Genomic DNA, 24,547 nt, shown 5'->3' on the forward strand with positions numbered 1-24,547 from the left:
ACATCACCTGATTTTACCGAATGATAGCTCAGATGCCCACACTTTTACGTGGTGCTGCTTCTATTTTTTCCTCTCTGAAATTCCACGCTTATCTTGCGTAAGTCTTAATAAGAATGTTTCATATCTCGGTTTATACCTTTTGAAGAACAGTACATTTTATACTCACTTGACATTTCACAGGAACAAATATTTTGACCAAAATGTGTGCATGTTAATGTAATAAAAGACAAGCAATGACGTTCATTTATGCTCAAATTTATTAAGGTTAGCACACTGACAACACTTAGATAATAAAACTGTTTCTTCTTTTTATTTTTCAAAAAACAACCCGTCTTGTGTTTTTAATATTCATAAATGTAACAGTGCTGGAATGTTTGTCAGGATTAAATCCCTTTTATTGTTAATACTTTATGATTAACGACTCAGTTTAAGTTCATACAAATACATTAGGATCATCTCGCATTGAATTTATAATTGCAATATAAGCATTACACTTACACTTGAAAGCAAAATACTGTAATTCTTTGAACATTCTGCAGCAAAATAAATACAAAATAGATGCCACAAAAATATATATAACTCAATCTTTTCCTATATAAATAGGGTGCAATCATTTTGGCAGAAAGAGTTATTGCATTTGGTTCCTCAAAATATACAGTCTATACTGTTGTCACATACAAGAGGTTCGAATGAGAAATGTTTGCTTGAGCAGAGTACATTCAGTAAATCAGTAACTTTCAAGATGCAGAAAAGTTCCATTAGAAATTAGAACAGAATGGAAATCTGAAGGTTTCATTGGTTCCTAAACAGAATGTTTCTGATGGATCACACACATCTATTCACTTACACACAGATTCACATGGCTAAAGTTGAAGGATTGATAATCTGCAGTACATAACACAGATCTGTATACCACCACAGAGGGAACAGAGAAAAATACAACACTGCCCCCACTGTGTTTCATTTCTATCTCGCATTCTCATATAACGGTGAAATAAAGGAGCGGGATGATTAACTTTCACAACTGAAAATCAAAAAACAAGAAATGTTTAATTAAGAGACACCGAGTCCTGCATACACTGTAAATACTGAGGAGATAACAGATTTCTTCATACCATTTGCATGGGATGCAGCCAGATATCTTCATGAGTCTAAAGCAGGACAGCAGCAGTGGTGAAAGTAGAAAAGTAAGGTATTATCAGCTAAATATACAGTACCTTAAGCATCAAAAGTACAACAGTTTGTGAGCATTACATAACATCATCAAATTAACTTGTGCAACTTTGAAAATTTAATTTACACAAGCTAACAGTATGCAGTAAAAGACTTTTCTGTATTGATGCTAAATTGTCTTACCGAATAATTATAAGATTCTTTCTCCTAACTGTTGGCATTCCATGTATTTCCAAAGGAACCTTTTGACATCTCATCTGTGATGTTGATGATGGGTATTCCTCTGCAGAAACGGAAATCGGAGAAAAAGTAAGTTAAGTAAGTTAACTATTTCCATTTACACAAAGATGCAAATGTTACCTGCAGACTTTCACAATTCTTAAACAACTTACTTATACTCCCCTAATGGCACTTGCACAACTTCTTCATCTTCTGCTAGTACACTCTGCTCCTCCTCCTGAATGATGAATGAGTAAACATAAGAATATCATTTAAATTATTTCAAATTTACATGCAGACAGTAGTTGTTGTCTATGAAAACAACAATACCTCTTCAGCATCCTCAAGCTTCTTCTTCTTGCTCTCTGGCATGAGATCGTCCAACCAGCTCAGCTCTCTCTTTGTGAAGATACAGTCCAGTAACTTCCTGATAAACACCAGAGCCAACACCTGCAGAGGAGACAGGGAAACAAACAACTGAATCCACAAAAGGATTGTGTGCTAATCGGTTAAATGCTAACTGTAAAGGACGGTGCCATACCAAGAATGTACTGTGGATGGCTTTAGAGTTACAGGAAGCAAACAATGATAGAATTCTAGCAAGAAGGCTTCATATATATTTGACCATACAAAAGGGGACTCATGCTTCATTTGGAAGAATTCTTAGCATGATAGTCGGAGAAGCCTAATTGTGTGTAACAAGCACTAAAAGCTTGAAACACTGTTATTTTCCAAGGTAACATTTAGAAGGAAAAAAAGGGAAACACAGAGAAACAGAAAACCTGCGCTTTTTGTTTAGACAGTTTGTGCATTCATCTTTTAACACTCTTTTCTCATTTGTTTTCCTCAGGCAGCTTACAGTTTGTCCTTAACATGTCAGTGGGACTGGCAAATGTTATAGCTGGGTTAGTTACTCACCATCATAGGAAACACAATGGCAGCTTTTGAGGTCTTGATAACCCACAGCAGAATCAAACAGCTGAGCTGGATTATGGTGAAGAGGTGCACCTTCCTCAGTGGTACATGTCGTAAATAGATGAAGTCTGGCTGATGCTTAGCTGGCATACCAAATAATGTGATACGATCGAAGAACTGCAGTGTACAAAAGATAAACCATGGAAACTATGGCATTATATGTTGATCCAAAACCTTATATATCATTTAAAACCAATAGTTCCTTTACAGAGGTGCAAGCTGTCCATTTCATGCGCATTAATGCTCCTCCATACCTTCATGGATGCTGTTTTTTGTTGTTGTTGTTTTTTTTTTAAATATGCTGTGAACAAGCTGAATGGTTCCTCTCGAGGTTATAGTTGTAGGAGCTAATCTTTCATTCATCCATTTTCAAAAAAGTATTTCATATTTTGAGTGGTCAGACCACAGGATATTTTATTTAAATTAATCTAAGTCCATCTTGTATAACTTTAAGCCATTTTTTTTTTTATCTTTGCATGGTTGAGTTTTTAACTCCATGACATATAAGGGCACATTTTTACCATTACTGTGCTAATAATGTAGTAAATTTAGGATATCAACCCAACAGCAGCAGGCAGCTATTAACCATTTTAAAAATCTGTTTTCCCTTTTGCTTTGCGTTATGTTGTATGAGCTTGGTCCAACTTGACACTCACCTTCAGAGAAATTGTACAAAGTTTAGTGGCACAGGTAGGGCTCTGTTTTTACATGAGGTAAAACAATTAATGGTATAGGGATACTTCTGCCAGCTCTCTGTGTTGGGGCTTCTAAAATGCTACATGGTGTAGCATTTAGCTACCACTAAAGGGCAGTATACACTAATCAGTCACATCACTGAAACTACTGACAAAGACAAGTCCTGTTCAATTTGTTGCAATGTAATGTTCTGCTGGGTAAACCTACATGTCTGTATTCATGTGAATATCACTTTGAAACCTGCCCTGTACCAAAACATTTTCCAGACCAGTTGCCACCTACCCAAAAGGCAACAGTTCTCTCTCAGATCAGCGGTCTCTCACATGATCTGACAGCTTCTGTGGGCAGCAAACCCAATACACAAAGACCCCACCCTACAACCTACTGGGCTCAAAGGCTCTAATGCTAAGTCAGTACCAGACACTCCAGGTCACCCTAAGAAGTTCTTTGTCCATGCCCTTACTGGTCACAGCTTTTTCATAGCTTTAGGGGGGCTTCCTTAATACTATGAGGGTGATCATAATGCTAATCAGTGTAAATCTATAGCGTGGCGCTCCCTTGCAGCATGAATCTGCAAACAGACTAGAGTGCTGATTAGCTGATGAAGATAGTCTTTGGATATGTAACAATAACGTGGATTATCTGAAAGGAATAAAGGGATAACTGTGTAATGCTGGGCAGTTGAACAACAGACTCTGTAAATGCTTGGAACACACTAGGGGCTAATTAACTTCTTCACTTGGGCAGCCGCACAATGTGGAGGCAATGCCTCCGCTAACAGCTAACCCAAATTGTCCTGTAGACAATAAAAATAACACCACACTGATCTACTCCCTGTCCAACCTATTAGATGTATATGATTTCAAGTATGACAATAAACTTACCCACAGGTGCTAAAATGTGTGTTGAAATGAAAATACAGAAGCACGACTGCAGCTGTCATGCCTGGTGAGAGGATTTAGACTCACACAAGAATGTGATTTTTTTTCTTTTTTTTTGTTGTATGTCAAATCATGTGTTTCATTTTGAAGGGACAAATAACTTCAGTTAAAAAGACGTATCAAGTAATGTCAAACTCAATTCATTTTACCTGAATGCCTCTGAGAGAAGATGCTCCCATGTAAAGGAATACTCCATACAAAACAGGCATGGGAATGAACTAAAGAACAGCAAAAAAAGAAAGTCACAAAGGGAAACTTCATAATCTTGGGATCAAAACTGTGCCAGAACCCAAAGCTTAAAAAAAAGAAACAATGGTTCACCTTAAGAACTGATGTCATGAAAACAGAAGAGCCCATGAGTGTGAATATCATGAGGCCCGTAATGCGTTGCTCTCTGATTCCAAGAAACTTGGGCTGTTCTCCAGGAGCTGAGCACTCCGACTCCAGTTTCAGACTGTTGACGTGGGTGATTGAGAGGACAGTGGCTGCAACAAACCACGGTAAGCCCATCAAAGAGCACACGCCCAGCATCACCCCAACCATGAACAAGTCAAGGTGGTATCCACAGCCTTTCTGGAGGTGACAGACAGTGATGCAAATGTTGAGTAATTTTTTTTAATAATCATTACTGTCGTTATTTTGAGGCTAAATACCTTGAGTTTGTGTTCCTTTCTGTTGATGATTACAGCAGTGATCTGCTGGTCCATGAAGATGAGGATGGTACAAAGTAGAGCTGGTAACACAGTTATGACTGCTGTCCACCAGGGGTTGGGCCCCAGCGGGTTGATGAACCAACCTCGATCATCTCTGGTTGGCTAATAAGGCATTAATGCTTTCAATTGTCATTTTTTTCTACATATCATTAACATTTTGTCCTAAAATAGAATTACAATTTGTGTTTTGGCCCACCTTAAACACACTGGGAACCTTCAGTTTTGGAGAGGGGATCCCTAAGGCATAGTCAATCAAGACCATGGTAAGAATAGTGAAGAAAACAGCAAAGTCACTGATAGAAGATCGTACCTGAAAGAGAAAAAGGCTGTTGAAAGGGACTTTGATCCATTCCTGTAATCAATCAATTTCAGCCATTTAAACAAACAGTGAACTTCTTTTAATCGTGCAGTAATTATGTTTAACCACTAGAGTGTAATGCTGCACTATACTACCAATGTGCCATTGACATCGCTGTTGAATTATAAAGGTAGGATAATGACAGTGGAGAAGGCATAGTACCTTTGTGGGAAAGTAATTGCTGAACTTGAACTCCTTCAGGAATGCAGACATAAAGACAGTGGAGAAGAAGAGAACGACACACCAGAAGAGAACATCAGGGACGTAGGGTCCATGAGGGCCACAGGCGCTGCCCACAAACTCTCCTCGTTTTTCAATACAGTCCTGCAACAAAGAGCGGGGGAGAATTACTCAGACTTATCATATAAGTAGTACAAATAACAGACTGGGTTCATGAGCTTTCATGTCTACATAAAAACTTTGTGACTCAGCACCAAAATGTGTTTTCATAATGATTTGGAGTGCTGTTTGATCCAATATAATCCAATATAATCCAGCATAAATGCCCTTAATCTCATCTGCTCTGCTTCCTCCATTTGGAAAAGCATGCCACTTTAAGACAGACAGCCTACTTTTTTGTTTAAGTCTTATAAGTGGCTCAGATGTTTTTGATTTTTTTGTCAGTTATATTTGTATAATTTCATAACATGACCAATATATCTTTTTAGTTTTAGTTTTTATCGGTTTTGTTTATTGTTACAGATTCGTACCTTCACCTCCAATGCTTCCCAATAGATTTCTGTGGCGGTGATGTTGTTGATCTCCCAGTACTTCAGGGTGCCATTTGTGGGATCCGAAGGCTCGACACAGGAACATCTGTAACAGCATATAAACATCTAGGTAACTAAACAATCCTCAACAGTGAGGTATTTCCTGTAGCTACAAGAAATCTACTTAAAATCACTCTTTTGTTACTTCAGCGCATCAAGAATATGTTCACATACGAGTATGTGGTGAGTTTGTCCAGGTTGTTGTTCTTGTTAAAGGGATAGTGCACTCCCAGGTGGAAAAGTTTCTCCAAGGCTTCATAAATGAATATGATGCAGATTAGTGATGCAAAAGCTTCCTCTGTGAAACGTGTGATGTAACAAACAAGGGAACTTGCATCTGTGGCCACCAGCAGAATACAGAGGAAAGCTGTCCAAAGACCTATGCAGGTTCTCAGTGAGAGATAGGACAAGCCATACTCCCTATGTGGAAATTAACAGAGAGAAGAGGTATGACTGTTTACTGTTTGAACTTTGATGGATTGGAGGAAGTCATTATCACAGGGAAATAAGATGCCGACAGAATGCATTACATGGAAAGCTGATAAACATCAAACAATGTGATTGTAAATGTGATGTGTAAAGTAAACTGACATAGTCATTTAATATAATCAGTCATGCAGTATCATTTTAGAAAAACCTACTTGCAAAATTTGAACAGTATCTTTTCAAACACCAGTACAGGGCCTGTACTTCCCAGAATGGTGAGTGGCTGCCCAGCAAACAAGGAATAGGCTATTCCAGTCAGCGAAGCTCCAAACAGTGACTCAATTGCACTCTGGGGCGTTGGAAAGGACAATGAGATTATTCATGGATAAAAACAATTAAGATATCTTGTAATATTAAACTATCATTGTTGTCTGGTTTAACGCAGCAAAAGGTTAACACATTGCATATGTAATGTGAGTAGAAAACTGGAAATACTTAAAGGAAAAAGCTTAGGCAAGACAAGGCAAGGCAAGTTTATTTTTAGAGCCCAATTTGTACACAGGGTTTTCAAAGTGCTTACTATTCGTCCTTCTGTTGCTTCGCCTAGCAGCCCTCCAAAGGTGATGACAGGGGACATGCAGGCACAGTAGAGGAATAAGAAGGAGGCGACACACTGTAAATTTACAGCTTCAGTGTAGTCAGATAGGTAGTGGGGGACCTTGCGCTTGATGTCTAGAAAGAGACCACCGAACCACCTGAGATAAAAATAAACATGTCAATTCTATTATCATTTCTTTTCTTTTCTTTTTTCTTTTTAAACAGTAATGTAAATAAAAAACCTAGGCCTATGATGAAAAAGCCTAGCAGCAAATAGAGATCGGGAGAAGAGGATGTTTCTATGGAAACGGCATCATGACTGCAACTACAGCTCAAGTTTCCCCAGAAATAACTGAACAGCGTCAGAGTGATTATTTCGTAGAAAGACTGGTTCAATTGGTGTAATTTTTAACAAACATATAATGATAGCCAAAGTTAGAAAATTCTTTAGTATACTATATGGGCCTGACTTATCTATGTAGACAATATGGTATAACTGTATTGCCACTTTACTGAGAGGGGCATATTTAGTTCAAATCTACAGGAGCACTCTGAGCTATCAACATATAAGCACTGAATAAAACTGCAGAAATATTTGACAAATCCCTTCTTTGGCTGCACAGCAAGTTCCCTCAAACTGCTTCCTCTTACAGTACAAAAAAAAAAACTTACTAATTTATTACAGTGTGAACTTCTAGAGGCTGAGCAGCGGCCCAAATGTTTATTAATAAATTCTCAGCAAATAACTTGCATGAAGTTGAACAAGTGGCATACTCTGTTGTTATGTAACTTCCTCAAGTCTGTATCTAGACTTAATGTGAGGACTTAAATGGAAGATCAGAATTCACTCCACCAAAAATTTTTCAAGATTTCATCCTTTCCTGTGTGACTTTTTCACCTTCCAGTACGCTGCAGTTCTGGACCACCATGGCCACCATGTTCTTCTTCCTCCTCACCCTCCACCAATCCATTTGGTAAAATGTTGCTTTTCTTCCTTTTCTCCTGTATAAAAAAGAAAAGTTTCTTTTTCAGGTTGAAATGACAAAGGAAAACTGAAAGAGAGGGAGACCAACGAAGTTCCTGCTAACCTGAGATGGTACATTTTTTGGTGGCTCTATTCTAATTGATGGGTCCCATTCTCCTGGGGGAAGGACCGTCACTTGGTCGAGGAATTCATCGATACCAGCAATCAGATCATTCCGGTCTTTAGCTTTGTAGGCAACATCATGAAAAACCTGAAAAAAAAAAAAAAACAAGCTGGAATCTATGGCAATTTCTTTCGTAAATGAGCAAACATTTCACAATTACCTGTCAGTGTATTTCATTTTAAATAAGTAGACTTTATCTCTTCCTGTTGTTATTGTTTTCAGGTTTCAGAAAATGTAGCCTGTGACTAGGGACTAGCCAATCAACAGTAGATTTGGACAAGATAAAAAGCTAACGTAAGCCCTGCAGTGCACAGGAAGCAAGATGGACACTACCCGGGTCGTTGGACAGGGCTAAAGTTATCTTTTGTGATTGCCTGTTAGGGTTAGAGAGGCCTACTCCCACTAATCCTCAGGAAATTATGGAAGAATTTAAAAGGTTCTGGCAGAGAGCTTTAGAAAGTCACATGAGGAAATGTAGGGAGCAGCAAAGTCCACGTGATTAGCAGGTTGCAATGGATGAAAAGATCTTATTATCAGCTGGGAGACAGCTGGGCTGGAATTCTTTCCAATAGATTTAGTTTATTTCTTTTAATTCTTTATCAGTGTAATTTCAGTTTTCTGTCACAGTTTGGTTTGGTGTTGGCAATATAACAGCTTGGTTTGATTCGGGTAAAAATGGTCTGAGTGAGACACTTTCACGGTTAACCATCACTTTCAAAGGCAAGATTTGAATCCTGTTGATGATGATCTTTTTTTAGCATTTCATTCATCGTATTTGTGAAATTCTCTCACATTTAAAGCTCTTAATAACCAAGCTTAATTAGATCTTAAAGATCTCATGTTTATGTAATTTCCTAACAGAGCTATTCTTTGTCAGACAACATTTGTGGTTCCCAGTTTCCAAAGGTAGAATGGGAGGCGGAGCCTTCAATGGTCAGGTCCCTCTCTTTTGGAATCAGCTGTTAATTTGGATTCAGAAGGCAGACACCTTTAAGATTAGTCTAAAGATTTACATTGTGACTTTTACTTAGGGCTGATCCTTCCTTTTGAAGTCTCTTGCGGTTGAAAGATAGTTTTTCAACTGTTATCACCACCCTGTTCTTAATAAAGAGGGGTGATTGAATCAAAAGTGAAAATTGAATGCAATCTGTTGATAGTTTGTCAGTTTCTTGTCAATTGGTATTACAGGAATAAAACTATTATGAATTTGACTGATTTGGATAATGAATTGAATTTAATCGGATGACTTTTCTTGTCATGACAACATAAAGTCTGGACAAAAAGAAGTCCATGAGGGCTGAGTAATTGCCAGAAGTTATGAAAGCTCTGAGCTGTTTCACACTTTGAAATGTTCCACCACTTCAGGAATTTGCTGAGTTCTGCTGGGCTGTGAATTTATTCAAAGTGCGTAAAATCTGAATTTGACATTTTACTGACATTTAGAACATAACAATCACTTTTTCAAAACATCAAAAACCCAACCGGATTGCAATACAGGCATTCTTCGGTGACTCCTTACCTCATCTGTCATAAGTGTTGCAATGGACCTTCCAATTTCATGGTACTGAGCCCCCCTTCCAAAGGGCCCTAAAAGAATAAACAGAAACCTGACGGCAAAAACACGTCATTTTTTAGTTCTTCGTCAAAGTAAATGTGAATTGTTGTTGGTGTACAGTAGCTACTTATTCACATGTACATCACAGACAGGGATGGACTAGGTTAAAAGAGAAGCTGAACAGGTGTAGTTTAATCAGCCTGCAGTAACCTTGTGGCAATTGGGACTTCAGCCAGCCCATTGAGCAGGATCGCGGGGGAGAGGCGGACAAACGCCACCACCGGCTTGTTCAGAAATTCCAGCTCTCCCACTAACACATTACACGCCTCTGCCCCTGCTGGGATCTTCTTCATGAAATGAAGGTCTATCTGAAAGAGGACACAGTGTGCAGCATCACATAAAAGGTCCTGTCACCCTGTCAAGATAGCTTAACATCTAAGCAGCTTTGACTATAAGGATAATTTTAATAGTAGAGAATAAAAAAATCACTTATGCGGCGCGCATGCATATGAAAAGGTTATTATTCGTACTGTTTATCCTCAGAATAATCCCCTAATGTTAGAGTTTAAACTGGCTTCTCATCCAAATACAGGCCAGCTGTGCGGGCTTTGTGTGTCCTAAAAGTCAAGTGTTTCACAGATGTGTGAATGAAATATTACAAGAGACTATCAAAACATAGATAGTGTAACAATATGTAAGGGTCTGTTATTCCCAAATTAGGATGCCTAATTGTACATAAAAGCCCCTGAACCTAAAACAAATATTCTCCCTTCGTCTGCTTTCAACTGAACTGCATTGTGGAGGGAATTTTGGAATATTAAAGGTGTTGATTTCTCTGTGATAATCATATAGAGATGATAAGTGTTTGCTGGAGTGTTCTTTCATGGAGTTGGCTAAAGAGCAGCTGAATCTATCAAAAAGAAATGCTATGACTGATTGAGAGGTCAAGACTTGGATAATGAGTTAAATGAATGAATAAATGAAATTCTGCTTAAGTGAATAATAATCTGCAGCTGGCCCGAATGTAGAAATTGTTCAGAGAAGTAACATTCAGAGAAGTACTGTGTGACTTAAATGTTTCTGATTAATTTGTTTAATTTCATTTCAACCTCTGTAAATATACCCTGAGAGCACATTAAATAATCATGTCAGGGAGCAGGGACCAGCACATGCACTTCAAACACTGATCGGCACAAAAGGTTAAACTCACGTACATTATGCAAAAAGGTTTCAAAAAGGATTTGTCTTTTGTCTTTCCTACATGTGTTTGTTGCCTGTGTTGACTGACTTTTTTAATACTTAACATGGTTATAATCCTAATCCTTCAGTAGGTGGCCTTTCGGTTAAAAACGACCTCTTGTCCATTTATCCGAACATACACTTACATAACAGTCTGCTCATATTTGTCAGATGTGACATACTTATTCTCATATGGACCATTGTTACATAAACATGGGGGTTGAATTCATGCATTCACATGGCACTTGTATAAAGTGGTGATATCAGTAAATAATCATTCAAAGGGGACATGCTGTATTGTACTGTCTTTGGCTGATCTCTTTTTTTTTTCTTTTCTAGTGTGTTTGCAAAGTTATAAAACCTAAATGCATACCAAGCAGAGTTTCTCACAAACTGCCTGAGAAAAGCATGTTTAAAGTTCATGCTTCTCTTCATTTACATATCAACATCAGCAGGTAACACATTTGCAGAACACGTTGTGGTCAACTTGGCACATGGTCATTGGTTCAGGTCATTTTTTTTGTTGGTAAGTTTAGACTTTGACTTTGGTTCTGATTTTTCTGCTTATCTTGCTCCCTTTTTACCCTCAAAGAGGTCCCAAGTGTCTGTTCTCCTGTCTCCAGCTTGCGGCTTACCACACCTGTTCTGTGTTCATTATCAGCACACTGCAGGTAGCAGTTGCACAGTGTCATACATTGGTGTGCTAAAATGAGTACATTCATAAGTGACGTTAATCTTTTTTTTCATTTATTGTGAACTCAACAAGTCTGTTTTTAACTGATAAACGTGAAGTTAGAGCACCTTTCTCTCATAGCATTGAAGCACTTTCGTCAACAGTGAATGTGTCATGAGTTGTGCCAGCACAGAACCCCCCCCCCCCCGCCAGACATGACACTTATATCAGCACCAGACACAGACGACACAGCAACCATAAATACAATCCCACATTAGACAGAAAAACATAAAAACCAACGTAAAGTGGCTTACTAAAACAAAAGGACGGATAAGAAGTTTTAACTTTTATAGATTACAGTTAGTGAGGCCAGCTGAATCTAGGGTCAAGGATGTAATAGATTACTCTACTCTGTAAAAGATGTAGCAGAGAAACCGGTAATGTAGGTTGAATTTTAGTTTGGCACAAACAGCTTTGCTGTGTACAGACTCTGTTCTCACATGTGTCACACACTGCTATTAAGTAGGATTTTATCTAATGTCGTGCTCCAACAACAGATTTTGTCACACAGCTGCTGCCCTGTTTTCTCAGTTTCTTTTAGATACATGACATTTTGTTGGCGCTAAAAAAGAAAGAAAAGAAAAAGCTGTGTGAACACGTTGAAATTGTCTTGAATGTTTCGTCTGAAAAGTCTTGAATTTTTACCAGGGATGAAAATGTTGTAGACAGAATGTGACAACAGATGCTGCATTCATTTGCAGTAAATAGGGGGAAAATAGAAAATAGAGTGTTTTTCGAACATTAAGTTATGTACACCTGTTTTAATGGATCTCTAAAAGAAATCATCAGATGCTAGATTGGCATTAAATGCTGGAGATATGGAATAGACTAATCAAATTATGAAAATGGAGGTGACAAAAGTGATGTGAATTTAGAAAAAAAGAGCACCGAAAATGGATGTAAATTGAACAAAAAAAGTGAAATTCCTTTAAGTGAAATAATTTACGCCAACACCCAGTGATGATTTATTCATTTACAACACCCAAACGATGTTTGTTGTTTACAACTGCAATTTTTGTGAATGGCAGCAGAGATAGACACATATGACTGTAAATTTGTATTCTTTTTAGCGTCATCTTTTACTTTTTGGACTGCATCTCAGAGGGAAATACTTTTTATTTTACTACATTTACTTGACAGCTTCAGTTATTCCACAAACAAGATTTTAGTAAACATTAAACATATATTGAACGTACACGAGTGTATTTTTGTGGTAAAAATATACTCCGCAACAGGCAACATAGTTAGATCTGAAATTAACAGTTTACCGATCGGCCAGTCAACCCATTTAAAGGTTGTGAATTTTTACTAATCAAACTATCAATCAATAGAGAAAAAATACATCAGTAGATTGATCCATAATGATTCTAATCTTTTGTTGCAGTTTGAAACAAAACTCCTGCTTTTGCTTTAGTGCATCAGAAATAATGATGTAAGTGAACAACATACAAATGTAAAAGAATCACTTCACTAAAGTAACAATTCCAGTTGCGGGGCTTTCATTGCACTCGAGTACGGTTGTAATACAACTGAACAGTAACTAATCTGTTTAATGCATGCAAGAAAGGTAAAATCAGATAAAAGGATATTTTTGGCTGAACGACAAAAGAGAACCATACCTTGCTGAAATCCACAGTACTGTTTTCTCTGCTGACTTCTGTTTTACCATCTGGAGCGGCTAAGTGGGACGAGGAGGCTGTCATCTGACCTGGACAATCCACAACAGAGAATCATGAATCAGTTCCAAACACTTTCCAGCGTCAAGTGTCGGGGAAATTATTTCCTTTAGGGATTTCTAACTAGATGATGAAAGATTGGGATTAACAAACAATGCTTAAAAATACTGAAAACATGGATTGATATTTGTGGTTTACCTTTTGGGTGAGGAAACTTATGATAATAAAGATAATAAGAAATTATAAAAGAAAATCATTTGAATAAAAATAGGATTCAAGAAATATATTAGAATAGTGAATAGAATAGTGAATAACCTGTATCATTAAGTATCTGAAATGTTTCAGTATCAGCTTGAAGATACTGTTTAAAACTGCATACAAAGGTATCATCAGTGCCACGACACCTGAATGGTCTGGCCTGATTTCTATATTCATTGATCTGTGTGATTAAAAAATAGCACAAAGTATGATGTGCAGCTTACCAAAGAATGTTGCTTGAAATTAGCATGAAAATGCAACACCAGAGAAATGATTTTGCTCATGATGTTCCACTAAGTTTCCAGGTGAGTCAGTGAAACAAACATTTTGTTGGGTTCTGTTCTGTGACTGGTTCTGTCATTCTGGCAAAAATGACAGTTACAGAATTAGAACTGGCAAAGAAAGAGGTAGTGGGGGGGACTGCTTTCAAGTTTTTCCTGGAATAGATTGAACTCAGATTCTGACCAAATGTTCCTAATACTGCTAACACGTTTTTTAATACGGTTTTCTTTTTTTATATAGGATGTCCTACTGTGTTAACTAGAACTTGGGGCTGTGTCAGTGGCTGCTAGACTTAGGTTGGAGGGGATGAAGGAAAATACACAAGTGAAGACCATCTGTACATAAGGTGCATATACACAATACATGCTTTGAAACTATTGTTCAGATTCATTCCAGCATCTGTTCAGACAGGGTTTCCCTCTCCAAACAAAAGGATCTAAGATAACTTTTGAGTTTGCATATATCTCAACATATGATCAACATATGTTCCTCAAACAGTCCAATCCAATACTTAATTTGCAGAGAGCACAGCTCAGGCTCTCTCACCATTCTTGTCCAGGTGCTGCTCAGATGACCGTCGGCCCATGTCAGCGATGGAGCGCACAATGGGCAAGCGATTAGCCAGCTTCTTCTGGTTCTGGTGATGGTGCTGCTTTAACAGGGTTTTGCGCACTTTTTGTCTGAGCTCATCTCCCAGTGGTGAGTACAACTCTTGGTGGTCTAACACCATGTCTGGGGTTAAAAACAAAAAAAAAACACACACAATCTGTTAGCATTTGTGTTTTAGAGGTTCTTAGATTTTGGTCCAGTGCAAAAATAATCAAATGAAAGCCTTTTCTCGCTGACTCTCATTGCTGCAGTCACCTGCAATATTCTCAATGCTATTAGCCCTCATATCGAGCAGCACGGTGCCGTTGATAATGCAGCTGCGCAGTTCAAAAAGACTGTGAAGAGACAGTGTGGCCACGTAGGGTTTACTCCATCGCTCTCCTCCGTCCTCCACATCCTCCTCAAACTTCAGCCACCTGTAAGAGGAGTTTGAATTTACATCATGAGAGACCAGCAGACGGCAAACAGGATTACCATCTGTTCTGGTTGCAATTACAACACATTTGTTCTGAGGCCCTCACATATAGTTCTTATATCTCTTTTTCTCTCTCAGCGTCACGCATTTACTCTCCTTCCTTATTGCCTTTCTTCAGGTTATTACTGTAAATACAATATGTCTGCTATAAGAGTGTCTATATGTTTTATTTACCCTGTTAACACGTCACCATACAGTTACTTTGCAAGGTCATTTGAAACGTTAAAACATTTAAAACAATGAATTACAGTTACTTAATGTAATGGAAACAGACATTAGACAAGTGTGTACATTTTTCATCAATGTAAGTGGGATCAGAGCCATGACCACTCCATCTAATTCGAGCTGCCCGTAATGAAAACATGACAGTGTGTAGATGCAATGTAGTCGTATGAGAATCTACAGTACCTGGCACTTTCCCTCCACTCAGAGTCCTCTCCGTCCTTTAGACAGATCTCATCCATCTCCGTGAAGAGATCGTGAGGAATGTGCTCCTCATCATCATCCTCTGCCCCCAGCAGGAACTGCACTCTCTGGGATGGAGTGTCTGGGAACACAAGGATTTGCACTGAATTGTAAGAGCAAAACTGGTTGTACCAGCCATCATAAGTTAGGACAAAACACTTTTCTTTCAATGTTTTAGCACATGCACATTCATGTTGTGACTAGTACCATAAAGTGGAGACTCTCTGCCCTCCTCCAAGGGAAGGTTCAGCTCCCTGCTCCTCCTTCTCCAATGTTTGTTTCCATGGTGACGATGCCTGCGATGGCTGCGGTGCCTGGTACTACCCAGTGGGACATGGACCCCAATGTAGAGCGTCCTGTGGCCTGTTGACAAATCCCACAGAGCTTAAAGGAAGATCAACAACAACAACACACTTGTTTTCTGTGTATGTACGTGTCTGTCTGCCTGTCTGTCTGTCTGTCTGTCTGTCTGTGCATGTACATGATGTTTAGAAGTTGGGCTTTCACTCATTATGCTTGAGTACTTCTTCTGTATTTTATTCTACTGAGTTTCCCATGTGTTGCTGTTACATAAAGGGTGATTTTAGTGTCACCCAAATAGATAACACCATATGTAATAATATGAAGCCTACTGCTGCTGCACATTAGTCATATGCCATGCCACAATTGAATGCAAAGCTATCTTTTAAATGTCCCATTCTGAATTGCAATTTTGGCCTGGGTCATCATAGGCTGCAGGGGAATTGTATTTATATTAGGTAGGAAACTTTGGAACGGTTCTTTGTATATTTATTTCTGTTTTAGATGTGTATGCAACCCTAATTCAAAAACAGTTGAGACATTGTCTAAAATGCTTATCCTATAAACCAATGATGAACAGACCAAATGAATCCCATTAAAAGTGAGACACTTTTTTAGTGAGACACGCCATTTCATTAACAATATCTTGTCTTGAGTTTGATGGCAGCAGCAGGTCTCAAAAAAGTTTGAACACAGCCATCTACCATCCCCTCGTCTTTTAACCACAGTCTGTAACGTTTATGAATTGAGGAGACCAGTTGCTGGAGCTTTGGGAGAGGAATGTTTTTCCACTCTTGTCTGATATTGAATTCTAGCTGCTCAACAGTCTTCTTTTTCATTTTTTGTTTCATGATGTGCCAAATGTTTTTAGTTGGTGAAAGATCTGGACTGCAGGCAGCTCAGTCCAGCACAAGGATTCTTCTGCTTTGAAGCCATACTGTTGTTATAGATGTAGTATGTGGTTTAGCATTACCTTTAGCTCAGAGAAGACTACATCCTTTATGGATCATGGCCCAAAGATTGCAGCCATCCAGTTCAAATTTCTGAACAAGCTTCTTTTTTTTTTAGCAATTACTGAATCTCTACCATCTTAACTTCTGTGAGACTCTGCCTCTCTAAGATTCTCCCTTTTTACACAGTCATGTTCCTGACCTTTTTCCAATTAACCTGATTACTGGCAACATATCCCTCTGGCTGTTTCTCATTAGTACCAATTACAAATTCAAAATTAGCTCATATTTGTCACACAATAGAGACACTGATTTATGAGATTTGCAAATCTTGGCATTCTGTTTCTGTTTACATTTTACATTTTACATAACATCCCAGCTTTTTTGAAGATAGGGTCGTACATAAAAATCCAGTAGCTGTAAGCTCTATATGAAGCAGCTTATATTTTTACATTATAACAATATTATATGTGAAATATATCACATATATATATATATTCATTATATATTAAATATAATATATATATTATAGCAATAATCTATTCATGAAGGGTTTTCTTGGGGTTACAATTCCTATCTGTAAATCATTGTGATTACACTCCTGGCCTGGGCTTGTGTGAATTTGGGTTGCCAAGTTGTTCACTGATGTTCTGCCCTTTTGGTACTATATATGACTACAACATGTGGGAGATTGTGCAGGTATTAAACACTATGTGAAAGGGCAATGAGGGTGAGCATGTGTTTGCGCTAAGGAGTTTGAAAGCGAAACACAGGCCCACACTAAACAAAAAGCACAGGGCAGCCTTGATGGGCTCCCACTCAGACACTAACACTTCAATGCCTAAATAAAATACACCTTTACATCCAAACTACTGCCAAAAACTTAGACAAAAGTTTAAGTTATAAAGCTGTTCATTGCCTTCTATATCAGCATATGTCGATGGGTATAGCTCCTGGCCTTTAGTTACCTTAAGTTGCACACTGTTTGTATCTTTGTTTTGATCGTCCGTGTTTTTCTGAGTGATCATTACTGATGCAAACTCAGCTCCCCCACAGTTTCTGCCTCCTACTCTGCTCTTATCTTTTACCAGTAAAAAAAAATCTGTAGAGAGGAAAGCAGAGTGGGCGGACTCAGGAGCAGCGGCAGCATCCATTTGCTGCTTGATGCTTTTGGTACCTTCAAAATCTTCCTGCTCAAAGTTGGCTCTCTGTTGGGACCGTGTTCCTCCCCTGTCAACCACCGCCTCATCATCGTTCCTCTGTCAGATGCACAAAAGCACACACATAAATGTTAAAGTTGGACCCCACATCAGGAGTCCAGTCACAGCATCACGTCAACATTACTGGAACATGAAACTCTGGCAGCATCCTATAGTCTCATGAAGCATTGAATAAAATGTTTGTTGACTTGGTGTTCCTTCACAGTTGAGGGCATTACGAACAAACACATTATCCCCCACTGCATAGCGCAGTTGCCTTGGAAACTAATTGCACATCTTTATCATGAGAAGGAAGGAGTTTACGGAGAGTCCAAACAGAAAGCTTGTCATCCAGGGGGCAATATATCACCCACCTACAATTAAAGTTTTATGCTGTGGAAGAGGTCTGACCTCAGTCCAAATAAGTTAGGTCAAAAAGATTTCTTTACTGGTTGCTTGTTTAATGCTTCAAATTGTGTTTTTATATATATATATATATATAATATTACAGTCAGTATTCATGGCTTTTATAAATCTTTACCAGATGCTTATTAACATTATTGTTAATAAAATTGTAAATGTTTGTAACAGCTCCTTTTTATTGTTAGATTGTGAGAGTTTGTGAATAACCTATAGTGAAAGTTTCATTAGTTCACACAAAGCTTAAAAATGTCTTAAAAATGTTTCTAATAATAGTTAATATCAGTCTTTAACCAAAATACTCCAAAATGATCTTCTGGTGAGTCCCAAGCTTTTTATTGACTTATTGATATTAACAGATACATAGTAGATACATAGCATTTACTAGTGACTATGCACTTTTTGAATCTATCTAAAACAAGAACTTCTTATATAACTTTTTTTTTTTTCAATCACGCACATATTAGCTCTTAACTTCCCTGTCTGGAATGAGCAGCACATATTGTCAAGTTTGACATGTTGTACGTACAATGTTATAGCAGTGACGGACCAAAACACTCTTTTATAATTCATCCTTTGAGGTCATGCAAATAAAACCTTCTCTTTGTGCAAACATGTGGGCTCCATTTAGAAAACTGATGGGAATTTTTTGAAAAATATATTTTATTTGGTTCTTTTCAGTCTGTTACTTTGTACCTCATGGCTACATATTGCTCTTCTATGTAACCCTGACCACATGTACTGCTCCCTCCAAACAGGACAGGCAAAAAAAATCAGAGTTGGCTGTTGCTAAGGGCTCAGTAAAGGCTTTATTAGCCTTTGATAAAACACTTTCACACCTTTAAACACCGTTAATTGGCTTAAATTAACCTTCCTGTTATATCATTGACAGACCTTTACTCCTTTTTGCATTTACCATATCTAAGCATGTTTGTAATGCTCTACATCACGGGACAGAGAAATTTATATGGTTTCTATTCCCCTATTTAAGTGGTGTTTAAACACTTAGAACAGTTAGAAAGGCTAATCAATGCATTATAAACTGATAAATCACATGTTTAGAATGCTGTCGTCAACATTCAATTAGTAGTTTTCTCACATTAATTAGTAAGTTTCAAGGATTTATTAGGGCTTCATCATCTCTTATCTAATGCTCATAATAGGAACTTTAATATAAGGGTTACTGTCTGACATTTTATCCATTAACTGACTATCTTCTACCACCGACACTGTAACCATACAGCAATCATGTATTGTAATCATGTTTGTATGATTGTCAATCAGATGCACACTTCTACACCCAAACAAATACATTGCATACTAAGCTAAATTACCTTTAAGGATCTGCTGTGACATCAAATAATCAATATCAAATCATTTTTTTCATTGCGGGACTGTGGTTCAGCACTGGATACACATTGGAAGACTGTCAGAATATGAGACAGATTATTGAATGAAGATTTCATCAAGCTTGTTTGAGCAATTAGTTATGTTCTGGACACCCTACAGCCACAGAATATGGATCTAACTAATTAGATCCAGATCTGAGAGAAAATCTGTAGCTTCTGCAATGACCACTGGCCTGCTCATCTGCTTATGTAACACTTGTGAAAGGAAATGAGAGTGAGGAGGTGGTGAGTTGCTTTAGACAGTGACCGCTATTTTCTATTTAGCAGCGTGTGAAAAGATGAAAACTGAATATCTGCTTTAAGCTCTTTTATTCATAAAAGCCTAACCTTTGTTTGTATCTAAGTATGTATTTCAGATAAAAGATTTATTGTGGTGTGGAGGCTTTTAGATGGAAAAAGATGGATTCTGAACAGGAACACCATTGTAGTATCACAACACAGCGTGAACACTCGCAGCTAAACTGTGCTGCCTCACACAGTCAGACTAATGAGGGAAAAAGACAGCACAAAGGTGGCATAACCAGTGCAGTACATGGGGCAGAGTAGGTGGAGTTAGCAGGCCACAAATCTTCAGTCTAGATGTGCAACATACTCTTTTGCACAGAGAATACACATATTTGTACAGAGGTATAACACTGAGATTTGTGAATGTTTAAAATGTGCATTAGTACGGCAAACTGTAAATGTAGAGAGAAAATTAATTTCCCCTGCTTTGTGTCTGTCATCCAGTCAAGACATGCAGCGTTGTTTAAAGTGAATAAAGGCGACAACTTGCTGTACATTTTCAAAAGTAACAAAAAGCTACAAGCACCTCAACATCTTGCTTGTTTAATCAGCACCAAAGCTAATGTGGTAACACAACAATATGCAGTTTTGCAGGAGGTTTTTTCCTCACAAACTACGGTAATCATTAATGATAGATCGAGATATGACACTGCAGCTAAAAACAGACTGGTGATTGCACTTTATACTTAAAGCACTTAACTGATTAAATAAAAATGCAGGAACACTTGACATATTGAGGAAAAAGATTAATAGCACTATTGTCTGTCTGATCAATGTGTGACATATCTCAATAAATACAGTCAATAATACAATAGGATTAATTTTCCCAGCTGTGAAGGGTTGATTGGTGTGACACGGATTTGTAAAATAATTTGGCGCTGTCATTTACTACAATCCCATGTAGCAAAAGCTGGTGTTAAAAAAGCACACATTTGCATCTGGAGATATTCATAGCTAAATCTACCTAGAGAAGAGTCAAAGCACTTGTTACAGTAGGTATTTTTATCCTGAAATTGAGCTGGATTCCCGCTCTTGCCTGAGCCATCTTGACCACCAGATGATGAACAAAGCATTATGATAATGAAGTGAACTGCTGTTCACAGCTGCAGTGCCACATGGTCTGGCCAGAGCACAAGGCTGATGTCCATAATCTGTATACTGGCGATGAATCAACATCCCTGCACAGATTAAATTGATAGTTTTTGATATTCAAACACCAGTCATACTAGCCCTTACTAAATGTTCACCAGTTTATAAAGCAGTACTGATGACCAGTACATTCAGCATGAACTGTCATCAAGTGGGGTGCATATTTCCAAGAGCCGAACCCACCATAATCAGTCAAGGATCTCAATCAAACCATATTAACACACACACACAGCTGTGTTTCTGAATTTAAAGGGCTTACGGGAAAAAGACATGCTTGAATGTCAACACAAACAGACTCGCACACCATTTTCGGACTGGGTTGTGAAAAGGTTTTGTAAACTAGAGCCTGAATACAGAGAAAATGATTGTCCAATGAGTGCTGCTTTAATTGTAATAATGAACAGCTTCTGCCTGGCAAAATCATGGCAAAGCCACACACGTGAAGTGGCATCACGGGATGTGGCACATACTTGGATCTGATCCTTACAGATGGTGGTGGTCATTTTGAAACCATCATTGGCACCACAGGCTTTCGTGTAGCATAAGATGTACTGTAATCCTTAAATGTTTCTGCTTTGAGCCTCCCGTAAGAAGACACATAAGTACTAACCTACAAACAAAATTACTCTTTTTACTGAGCATTGAGTCATCATTTGGCCTTTTAAAATCTGCACCCATCCCCACGCTGCTAAATGTTCACAAATGTACTACTTTTATCAGGAAGCGGATACTCAGAAAGAGCTACAGAATTCTACCTTGTTACTTGACATAATTTATCCTCCTGTTGCAGCCATATAAATAAGTCTCGCATCAAAGGTGCTCTTTGTGTCAGCAAAGTAGCTCACACACATAATTCAGGCATGCCAAAAGACTGCAAATTAACCATTGTCCTACCTGATTGCTGAAGGACCAAGGAACGTCTAAGTTTTCAGAACACATGAGCTCTCCCTCTGCGTCTTCTGCTCTATAATTAGTTCAGACAGAGTGGGACACTGTCTAAAAGCCAAGCCCTGAGCAAACTCCTGCTGCCCTGCATCACACCGTGTCTGATAAAGGCTGATGTCCGTCTGTTGTATCAAACAACTGGAATTTGTGGTTGAGCATCCGTCAGCAGTGCCACCACTCTCTGTTCATGAGATTATAGATTATGCCGCTGCTGCCCAGCATCAGCATTTTACCAAAAATTAAGCTTGGTTTATGAAGTGCCTTTTCTCTCCCTTGAATGATTAGGAAGAAGTAAAACTACAGATAAACATGGGCTGCATCAAATCAATTTAGTCCAGCCAAAAAAAAGTGTTCTGCAGAGCCACCGTTGAACACTTTGTTGGGATGTATAGAATTTTATCAAAGTCTGTAATATCAATGCTATAAAATGCATCCTTTTGCATGTAGCTTCAAACAGATTGCACGTAAAAACCAAGGAGTAACTCACCAAACTTCTTTGCCCAACTGATGACGCAAATGAAGAGTTGGCCTGAAAGAAAAATAGATTTTAAGGGAGTGGTAATCATGAATAGTTCAGAGTTCCATATTTCTGGAATAGACCTCCTCAGAAAGCCTATTTATGCTCTTTTTTCCTTTCTTTCTTTCTTTCATTATTTCTTTCTTTCTAACAATCAGATGAAAGATTAGAATGTTTTTTCCAAACCAGGTTATGACCTGACATTTCAAAGTCAAAGCTTTAAAAGTAGCTTCAGAGAAAAAAAAAAAAAGAAAAAATCTCAGTCTCCCACTAAATGGAAAAAATCTGTTTTGATATGAACAGCCAATGGATAATGACCACAAATCTCTTCCATTATGCTCAGAAAAGACCAATAAGCACCGGCTCTCATCTCTTTGCGAACATCCCCTGTGAGGATTTCTCTGTTTTTCATCCAAAATGGATATATTCAAAGAAAGGTTGTAAATGATTTTGATTAAGAGAGGGTTGAATAGATTAGTCATGCATAAACATTACAAATGCCTCAATACATTTGTATAATGTACAAGGTCACTTCTGTCTCAGTTCACTGTAATAAAAATAAAACATTTGTAACAGATGTTGGTTATGTAGAAAAACATGTAGCACAGCAAACCGAACATCACTTAACCTCTTCTATTAGCCTATATGCATATCAAACCGTAAGAAGGGCTCTGAAAAGGCAACTAAACTATGAGAGAAGAACACGTGAGTGTCTCCTTGTCTTAATTCTTAGGGTAAATAGTTTGCTTTCAAGTGTCATTTTGGCTGAATAAAACGATGTATTGAATGGAAAATAACCCAAACTGAAATCATGTAATCCCTGTCAATATGAGAAACGGTCATCATAAGTGAGAAAGCTCAAGAAAGTGAACCACTCAGAGCTCCACAGGTAGCAACACCACCTGAGCTGTTGAATTAACCACTTTGCGTCAGCCTCCTAAAGATTTGTTGTATATTCAGCAGCGTCTCTTACAAGCTCCAATTTCCACTTTCTCCACGTAGTATACAACACACGTCAAGCTTGACGTTCGTTCAGAAATATGAATGTGCATTGAGTAAATGTTCGTCCCATGAGATCAGTGCTCTTTACCGATGGCAGCAGCGGCTCTACCTGAGCTCCCTGATCGGCGGTATCCATCCTCCTCTCAGCAGTTCACCGGATCAAAAAGAAGGAGCAGAGACCTCGGCTGTGTATAATCCCGTCAGGTGTGGGTGGCTGAGCGACCACACAGCGATCACATGTTTATGAGATCGGTCGGTCAGAGGCTCGCTGATGATTAGCGCTCCTCTGATGCTCGTGAAGAACATGCGCATCTCTGCCAGCTGACGTGGACGCGTCACTCTTCAAATGTTGCTCCTTTATTGTTTGAGGCTGAGAGGTGAAAAGACTGGCATCAAAACCAATTACCAAAACAAAATGATTTTCGTCATCTTCCGTGTTGTTCTGTAAAGTGTACTATTGTACTCTAGTGTAAGCATAAACCTGATAATGATCACAGGTGTTCGCCTGTATCCTACAGGCAGAGCACCTTAAAACACCCCAAAACTACTTGAAAAAAAGCTAAAAGAAACACAAAACTACAGAAAGACTCCAAATCACTCCAACGATACACTGAATGAATGCAAACAACTGCAGAGACTTTCAATGACAGAACATCCATGAAACTCTTTTTTTAAAAAACACTAGATTTTAAAACTACCAAAAAGAGACTGAAAGTGGCTAAGAACATCTAAAATGACTCAGAGATAGATACAAAGATACATTAAACATTTGCAATGAGACACAAAACAACTACACAATCACACTGTGATTATGATATTATAACAAGCAAAAAAAAAACTCTTTGCACGAGCCTTCTGGGCGCCATCACATGCATTAATTTCCTTCGTGGAGTTCCTGGACCGGCAGGTTGGATTTGAGGTTTTGTGTTCACAAGCCGGCCCGCAGAGTTGATCGTCTTCTGGATTGCTGCTGAAAACATCTGATGGTTTTGCACAGCAATGATTCCTTCAACTGACATAAATATCTTAGTACCACCATCTGCTGTAGATCAAAATCCACAAG

At 38.3% G+C, this 24,547-nt stretch overlaps 1 protein-coding gene across 3 annotated transcripts; it reads right to left on the reverse strand.

Annotated features, from left to right (window-relative positions):
• Positions 1 to 255: 255 nt before the first annotated feature.
• slc4a10b (solute carrier family 4 member 10b) lies at positions 256 to 23,726 on the reverse strand. 3 transcript variants are annotated; one of them, XR_011917958.1, is made up of 27 exons: positions 23,573 to 23,726; positions 22,453 to 22,494; positions 17,736 to 17,817; positions 15,516 to 15,671; positions 15,252 to 15,390; positions 14,624 to 14,784; positions 14,306 to 14,491; positions 13,163 to 13,251; positions 9,782 to 9,939; positions 9,536 to 9,623; positions 7,957 to 8,103; positions 7,767 to 7,870; positions 6,852 to 7,026; positions 6,487 to 6,620; positions 6,020 to 6,265; positions 5,786 to 5,891; positions 5,238 to 5,399; positions 4,914 to 5,027; positions 4,658 to 4,819; positions 4,326 to 4,577; positions 4,154 to 4,222; positions 2,311 to 2,484; positions 1,723 to 1,842; positions 1,566 to 1,630; positions 1,357 to 1,456; positions 1,116 to 1,151; positions 256 to 1,024 (listed from the first exon to the last, which is right to left on the reverse strand). XR_011917958.1 is itself a non-coding variant. In XM_072397107.1 (26 exons), the coding sequence occupies exons 1-25, from the start codon at positions 23,618 to 23,620 to the stop codon at positions 1,381 to 1,383; spliced, it is 3,234 nt and encodes a 1,077-aa protein (XP_072253208.1). In that variant the 5' UTR covers positions 23,621 to 23,726; the 3' UTR covers positions 256 to 1,151; positions 1,357 to 1,380. The 3 variants fall into 3 exon arrangements, 2 of the variants coding, with proteins under 2 accessions (XP_072253208.1, XP_072253207.1); XM_072397107.1 differs by having other exon boundaries at positions 256 to 1,151; positions 23,594 to 23,726; XM_072397106.1 differs by having other exon boundaries at positions 256 to 1,151.
• Positions 23,727 to 24,547: the final 821 nt, after the last annotated feature.

This window comes from Leuresthes tenuis, unplaced genomic scaffold (assembly GCF_036924035.1).
Source record: "Leuresthes tenuis unplaced genomic scaffold, fLeuTen1.0.hap1 SCAF_12, whole genome shotgun sequence".
Taxonomy (NCBI): Eukaryota; Metazoa; Chordata; class Actinopteri; order Atheriniformes; family Atherinopsidae; genus Leuresthes; species Leuresthes tenuis.

Bases quoted from the DNA above. Each gene is read 5' to 3' on its own strand.
- slc4a10b (XM_072397106.1), bottom strand. From the start codon at position 23,620: ATGGATACCGCCGATCAGGGAGCTCAGGTAGAGCCGCTGCTGCCATCG. The intron at 22,495-23,572 runs GTAAAGAGCACT...TTTTTCTTTCAG, and splicing joins TAGAGCCGCTGCTGCCATCG to GCCAACTCTTCATTTGCGTC. The intron at 2,485-4,153 runs GTAAAATGAATT...TGTACACTGCAG, and splicing joins CTTCTCTCAGAGGCATTCAG to TTCTTCGATCGTATCACATT.